Source organism: Myotis davidii, unplaced genomic scaffold (assembly GCF_000327345.1).
Source record: "Myotis davidii unplaced genomic scaffold, ASM32734v1 scaffold271, whole genome shotgun sequence".
Lineage (NCBI taxonomy): Eukaryota > Metazoa > Chordata > Mammalia > Chiroptera > Vespertilionidae > Myotis > Myotis davidii.
Genome location: NW_006284839.1, coordinates 171,875 through 179,784, shown reverse-complemented (window position 1 = coordinate 179,784; position 7,910 = coordinate 171,875). Strand labels below are relative to the sequence as shown.

Sequence of the window (7,910 nt, the reverse complement as noted above, 5' to 3'; positions counted from 1 at the left end):
GCAGCCTGGAGGGAAAGTGCTCACTCTCCAGTGGCTGCCTCTGACTCCTTTCAGCTGCTTCTGTCACATCAGCAGTGAGGCGAGAAGAGGTGAATGCCGGGCCCTTCAAAGGTCATCAGAAACTGGAGATTGCCTCTTACATGAAGTCCGCACTTGGGTCATTTCCCCCGATACAGTAGCTCACTAACAATTCGTGTGTTCTCTGCCACCTCCAGGCATCAACTTCTTAAAAGCAACTCTGGATTGATGGCTAGGTATTCTGACAGAGGAATACCTGATGTGAATATTTCTGAAATACTTGCTGAATCTCCCTGATTATCCAACTATTCATATAGGTCTCTTAGATCCAGAATATACTGTGCTCAAGCCTGCATCAAGCAGGCCTCTGAACCCCCTATGTCAGATGACACAGGTCTCCGAACTTTGAAACAACTCTCTCTGACACTGAACTGGGTAATGTCGAATTTTGTGCATGTGGATGACTTAACTGTTGCAAGGTCATGGGAGACTGAGGCTGTCTGACTCCATTACCCCACTTCACCTTTATGTGCCTAGCAGTGCTAAGCACATAGTAGGTGCCCAATGTGTCTAGTTTTAAAAAAAAAAGAATAAGGCTGTAGTTTAGTATAGCCTTAAGGTGTGTCTGTTTGTGTGTGCCTATGTTATTATTAATGACTGCCATTATTCAGTGCTGAAAATGAAACTCAATAGAAGGCTATGTAAGTAAATGCACAAATATTTTTCATCCTCAAATTCATATAGGATATTCACAACCTATATATATAACTTTATGGTCCTGTCAGTCTCTAAATATGTAACAAAAGGGTTAAAAACATAATACAAGTGTGAAGTAGTTGAATTTCTATTTTAAAATTTACTTTTCACCTAGTTTCTACTGCCAAAGTGAAATATAAATGTTTGTGTCTATATTTGGGAAATAAATGATTTGTGGCCTGTATTGGTGACTTGTGCTCTGATATGAAAAGATGCTTTGGTCATCCAACTATTCCTAATATTCCTGAACTTTGTGCTATGTCTAAAAGGTGGGTTAAAAGCAAATATTTATATGTTGAATCATACATTTCTCATCATTAAATAATCAAGCCTAAAAAATCTGATCTTAGAAAAGCTTTTTAAAACCACATACAAGAACATGCTAAGAGATTATATGCACTGTTAAAGCTAGTATTCCCACTGCAGGGATGATAATACAACTTTCTATTTTCATTACTTCATGACAAAAAAAGAGAGCATTATGCACGAGACCAAAATCATTGGCTTCTACAGCTCTGAAGCAATAACTGATCTACTCACTTGGACAGCTGTGATTTTTTTTTTAATTCTCCTATTACAAGACTAGGAAGCAGAAAAAGCAGCTGTTTTATTCAATTTTTCACAGGAGAAATTTTTATAACCTGGTCATTAAACACTTATTTCATAGGCCATTCTTAGAATATGGTAACAGCTGTATTATATTGCTTTATAATTATAAGAATAAGGCATTTTACCTATACAGGGACAAAAGAACAAAAAAGCCCTTCCCTGGGTACCCTTAATCCTTAAAACAGAATGGTAAGATGTGGGGCAGTTCTTCCCCTACCACCCTCCAGAGCATGCCAGAAAATGCAAAGAACTCTGAAGACCAGAATCACATTCAAACTTTCTTTGAAAGTAGCCAGAATGAGCACTCATCCTTTTTTCAAAGGTCAGGTGAGGTTCCTTCTTGAAGTGTACCTACCATCCAGCAAGGGCCAATGAACCTGGTGTCCAATAGCTTGAAGCTGGTGTTCAAGCTATTTTTTCTTTTCTCAACAATTTTCATAGAAACATACTCAAATTTAGAATTTTTTCTCACTTCCAACTATGGTGGTGTAATAGTAATAGATTTATTTAGTTATAAAGAGTAGCTAGCTGAACTGTAAAAAACAATCTCACCGTCTTGTTTATTCTGTGCTCTCTGTCCTCCTTTTAATCTAGCAACTGCATCCCAATAAATTCAGTCCAAAGATTTTTTAAAAAACTAACTTAATATGTATATTAAATTTCAAAAAGGCAACATCATTAAGAAAGAAGTTTCCAAACATTAAGGTAGGAAAAGGCGTTGGATTCTCCTTTCTCAATGGAAAGATGTTTCAGAATTATGGCCGAATCCTGCATCACGCAAAGGGTAACTCTTCCTCCTTGGTGAATTTCCCTGGGAAGTTTCCCTGGACAAAAACAGAACCATTATCTTAATGTGCGTTTGCACAAATACACAAGTGCACAGGCAAGTCCACTGGCTCTTCATCCTTCTGCTACCGTAACGATGTCTTCAGATATTTGGTGAAATCCAGAGGCAACTGAGTATCGGCTTCATTGCAAAGTCTTTTGGTTAGCTGATTTAAATCTTCATTCAAAAATGAATCCCCTTGTAAAACTTTATCCTGAAGAAATATTGAAAGTATGAGTTAAAAGTTCTTATGCCAACAACAAAAGCCAAGCTATGAGCAGAGCTAAAAATGGCAACAGCTAACACCAAACCACATGTGAACAGTAATAATGACGGGTCTGGTCCAGGCGTGGACATACCCTACACTGAATGAATGAGACAGTCCCATGACTGTCCCTATAGAATTCCAACCCCAGAGATCCTTCCTACCATCACCAACTACGCATGAAAACAAACAAAAACATCTACCTATAAACACTTAGGCAAATTGGAATCAGTTATTAAGAGATATATTAGTTTAGTTTTGATTTCATCTTCTAAAAAAATAATGAAAAGTACCACGTACCTTCCTTTTGGAGCTTGAAGTTTCCACAGGAGGATTGAATGTCATTGCGGCCATGCTGTAAGCCTCAAAGAGTTCTATAGCAGATCTACAGTCACAAACAGAAACCCACAGTCACAGAGACACCACCACACTGCGTACCTTGAAAACAGTGAATCGTACCCAGAGAATGACTCACTATTCTAAATCCATCCGTTAAGATACAACATGAGCCTGCTTTTGAAACCAACAAATCAACACACACAAAATAAATCCTAAATTCCCAGGTGGTGACAACATTATCCAACGAACTCCACCTCCCAGAGGTCTGGTATACATTTAGAAACACGGGCCTGAACAGAGAAGGCTGAAAGAAGAGCTCAAACTCAATGTGACCAAATCCCACCTCAACCACAGTTACGTAAACAACACGCAAGGAGTTTCACTCCATCACAGGAACCAGAAGAGCAAAGCACGGAGCCATCCTCCATGGATTCTGAACAGCTCAACCCTTCAGTTGTTGGCCTGGATTAAAAGCCAGGAGAACCACTCTCCAGAGAGAATAAATGTCTATGACCATGGCATGTAAATGAGTCCTTAATGATTTGGGGTTCGTTCACACGATGAGGTGATTAGGGTCAGGAGTCTCCTTTCTCAAGCCTTTGGGATGAACCAGTTGCTCATCTTCCTCCAGAAAAGGAAACCTCTGGCATAAATGAGGCAAATGTTCAAGAGCTCTGACCAAAACTTGCCATGGGGTAAAAAGGGTAATAAGGAACTGTTTTCTCCCTTTTGAAAACAAGGCTGGAAGACAGGTAGAAAGAATGAAGGAAGAAAGTAAATGGCCATTTTTAAATTTTTATGGCCAAAAGTTATCTCTATCCTACCCAGAAGTAAAAGGATTTATGGAAAACTGCAGAGTTGAGCCTCTTTTAGAGGGGTAAGCAGCTAATTACTGCCATGTAAAAACAATATAGCCTCATCTGGCCAAACCTCCCAGAGTGGGAGGTGAATGCCAGGCCGAGATCCGAGCTTCTTGCAGGTCAGAAGGCCAAGAATAGAAACTGCTGCCTCCTGGGCAAAGTGTTTCCAAAGCACTTTCCTCAGTTCTCCCTTCCTGACCCTCCCAGGGCCATTCAAAAGAAAAGGAATCGCATTGTATTGGACTGATGGATCGTCACATAAGCGAATACAGCACTGTCTTACTAACTGTTGAACTGGAGTCGGGCATATGGGGACTCCCTATTCTGTATACTTATTTGTATGTGTAAAAAAAAAAAATGTTGTGATTACCTGAAACAAACAAATAAAATCAGAGTCAGCATGTTTTCTCTCTAGAACAATTCAGGAATGTAAGTGAGACCTAATCCAGATAGCCAGCTAGCACTTTACATGTTAACTCTATTACGTTATAAAATACACTTCTCCCAGTGCAGAGTTATCAACTGAAATGTATGGTTTAATAGTAAGGCAATGCTAGCTACTACCTTCGGCTCAACTCTGGTTTGAGTGCTTCGGAGCCTTCCAAAGGGGCTCCCGCGATCAGGTGAGCTGCCAACCTCCGCACTATGGGATGGAAATGCCGCTAAAGGGGAAACAGGACAACATTTGTACAGGTCAGTGTTTTATAAAACACTAGCTACAGTGAAGATTTTATTTAATAAGCACTAATTTAAAAAAACTATAGATGTATATAGATGTTTACATGTGATTCATGTATGTGAACATAACTACAGGAAAAACACTACCTTTGTTCACAGGATTACAACACAAATCTGATGAGCAAGTCACCAGTGACATAGCACTTTTACAGTAGGAAAAGGAAAATCAAAAAGCAACTTCTCTTTCACAGGGAAAAAGTTCGTTTACAACAGGCTTCCTGAACCGTATTTTCTGAGTCTCACTGTAACGCCGGCCACACCGTAGGACCACAACATAGATGAAACCCTATCGACACTGGCGGGTGGGCCTGTAATGTCTCCTTGGATGGGAGCCAATACAAATGCGTCTGGGACGGGAAAGATTCCAACAAATTCTACCCCACAAAGCTGTCGTCTTCAGCTTCCTTAAAAAATGTATTTCAACATCTTAGAGTAGGAAAAGCAAAGTGAAATGTAGGCTATTAAAACACAAATTCTAGGAAAGGCGGATCCAGAACAAAATAAACTAAGTACTCTGGCAACAACAACCACTGGGAAAAGCTGCACACAACTGCTCGCACAGTGAGAGGGAGGGGCAGGCTCACCCGCAGAGCGTGCAGCTCCCACAGCGCGGTGTTCTGGGCATTGCAGTACTCGGGCTCGTCCAGCTCAGGAAGGAAAACTCCGCTTCCCTGAGACTCATTGTCAAGCAACAGGTCTGTTTTGGGGAAAGTCTGCAAAAATGTCACATAAGAAGGATTAATTAAATTAATGTTATTAAAGACAGTTACTGGGTTCTGCACGTTTATTTATACTTAAATCTCATTTGGTTTTATGGCTATAGAAGAGCTATAAACCCATGAACTTCAAACCCAGTTTTAATTTTGTAAATTTAAGCTTATGCCATAAAAGAACAAAAACTGCAAAAGATTATTTTCTTGGCTTGCTCTGAAAAGAGTTTATTTTATCTTGCAGGAGAAAATAGAATATTCTTTTCACCCAGCAATCCCACTTTTAGGAATCTTTCCTAAAGAAATAATTACATTAGATGCATATAACGCTATTCACTATAGCATTATTTGTTAATAGCAAAAACAATCTGTATGCCCATGAAAAGAAAAATACAAAATATAAAAGCCAGACTGCCTGAATTTGAATCCCATCTCTGCCACTTTTTTTTAAATACATTTTATTGATTTTTTTACAGAGAGGAAGGCAGAGAGAAAGAGAATTAGAAACATCGATGAGAGAGAAACATCGACCAGCTGCCTCCTGCACACCTCCTAATGGGGATGTGCCCGCAACCAAGGTACATGCCCTTGACAGAAGGCATGGGACCTTTCAGTCCGCAAGCCAATGCTCTATCCACTGAGCCAAACCAGTTAGGGCCCGCCTCTGCCACTTCTTAGTAGCAGCATCACTTTAGGCAAGTCACTCCTCCTCTGGACCTCACTTTTCCCTATCTATAAAATGGGAACAATAATAGTAGCTACTTCACAAAGCTCTCATGAAAATTAAGCAAGTTAAGTTTTGTAACACATTTTCACAGTGGCAGTCACATAGTAAGAACTATAGGTGTTAAACAAACAACCTCATTTACTCATTAAAGAGACAAGGTAGTTATATTTGTACTGACACAAAAATGTGTTCATCACCATTAAGTGTTACAAAAATATTATAGAATATGAATATCATAATCCCCACAACCCCTTTCTATTAAAAAAAAATAGCTATGTTGTTTGTGTGTGTTTGGTGTGTTTATATATGAATTTTCAAAAAAGTCAGCTGAGCCCTGACCGGTTTGGCTCAGTGGATAGAGCGTCGGCCTGTGGACTGAAAGGTCCCAGGTTCATTTCTGGTGAAGGGCATGTACCTTGATTGCGGGCACATCCACAGTAGGGGGTGTGCAGGAGGCAGCTGATCAATGTTTCTCTCTCATCCATGTTTCTAGCTCTCTATCCCTCTCCCTTCCTCTCTGTAAAAAATCAATAAAATATATTTTTTAAAAAACCTCCCATTTAAAAAAAAAAAAGTCAGCTGGGATACCCACCAAATGGTAAAACTTGTAACCTCTGGAGAGGGGCCGAATGCTTTCCTTTTGTAACCTAACAGACTTCCTTTATCATATGATTTTGTTACAGGTGTGGATTACTTTTTTTAATGTTTTTATTGATGAGAGAGAGAGAGAAATATCAATGAGAGAGAAACAAACATTGACCTGCTGCCTCCTGTATGGCACCTGCTGGGGATCAAGCCCGCAAGCTGAGCACGTGCCCTGACTCAGAATCAAACTGGTGACCTCCTGGTGCATGGGTCAACACTCAACCACTAAGCCACAGTGCCCGGGAAGGTGTGAATTACTTCTAACGAAATAATAATGTAACGGGGGAGTGGAATGAATGGACACACACACACACACACCAAACAAAACACCATCGTGGCACTGCCAGAACTTAGCTCTCTTCAGTGTATCACCACTCACATGCATTAATATCCTGTTAGTTGCTAAAATGCCAATGCTTGAGTTGGGAAGGACGTGAAGACCAAGGGTGCAAAGGCGCTTGATGAAGGCCAGGGCTCGCTGCTGAGAAACCTGCTTTCTGCGCTTGGTGAGCATGACATCGAGGCACTGGAGCACAATCTCAACCCCTTCATTGGTAGCACCTGAAACAGCAAGACAGACCCTTCATTACTTTTCCATGATCCAAGGTCACCTACCCCAGAGACCCAAGGTCAACTGTCACAGGTCCCACATCACGCCCCAGCCCATGACAGGGCTGTACTGCATCTCCGGTCAATTCTCCCGGTTCTCGCTCTCCCCGTCTTACGTGAGGTTACATACACATGTGGCCCTGGCAGGCCCGCACTTCATACACCAGTTTCTGTTTCTCATTGTTCATTGGCTATCATTCTGGTCACAACATATTCTTAAAAAAACTATTTATTAAAGACACATTATCTAAACATACGTACCTGCATGTAACTTGAACAGTGTTTTGTAGAGATGTGTATAGAACTTCATTGGATCAATATTCAGAACATCACCTTTTGAAATGACAACGAACACCAATTAGAAATGTTACAGTCTCCAAAGCTAAAGCAAACAAAACTTGATTATGAAGATATCTGACCTTGCCCAGAAAGAATATGAAAAGCGGTCTGGACACAATGAAGACTTTCTTGATAGCTTAGGTCCTTAAAAAAAAAAAAAAGAAGATATTAAGAAGAATAATACCATTTATATCTTGAAAAGTAATTCATTAATAGAGATACTTACACCAGACTCAATGAGACTATGGAGAACTACTAATAAATCATCAAAAAACTCCACATTTATAAGGTGAGCGAACCTAAAAATCAAACAAAACATAGTTAAAAGGAAACCTAAGAACAGAAATAAAGCAGCCACAAATTAAACTTGACTTTAAATTTGTAATTTTAATATTTCTTATTCCAAGTGTTAGCTGATAGAGATGATGGAGAAGACTGTTGCTTCTCATTCATTCAGACTGACCTTTTG

General features: G+C 39.9%; 1 protein-coding gene across 1 annotated transcript in view; it reads right to left on the bottom strand.

The window, feature by feature from the left end:
* Window positions 1-1,362: 1,362 nt before the first annotated feature.
* Window positions 1,363-7,910, bottom strand: part of NOC3L (NOC3 like DNA replication regulator) — a 22,308-nt gene continuing 15,760 nt past the window's right edge. Inside the window, exons 13-20 of the mRNA XM_015557844.1 lie at window positions 7,668-7,740; window positions 7,522-7,585; window positions 7,364-7,435; window positions 6,873-7,054; window positions 4,996-5,124; window positions 4,238-4,335; window positions 2,775-2,859; window positions 1,363-2,423 (exon numbers count right to left, since the gene is read on the bottom strand). Of these exons, the coding sequence (XP_015413330.1) occupies window positions 2,295-2,423; window positions 2,775-2,859; window positions 4,238-4,335; window positions 4,996-5,124; window positions 6,873-7,054; window positions 7,364-7,435; window positions 7,522-7,585; window positions 7,668-7,740 (832 nt within the window). The 3' untranslated portion in view covers window positions 1,363-2,294. The remainder of the gene's footprint in view (window positions 2,424-2,774; window positions 2,860-4,237; window positions 4,336-4,995; window positions 5,125-6,872; window positions 7,055-7,363; window positions 7,436-7,521; window positions 7,586-7,667; window positions 7,741-7,910) is intronic.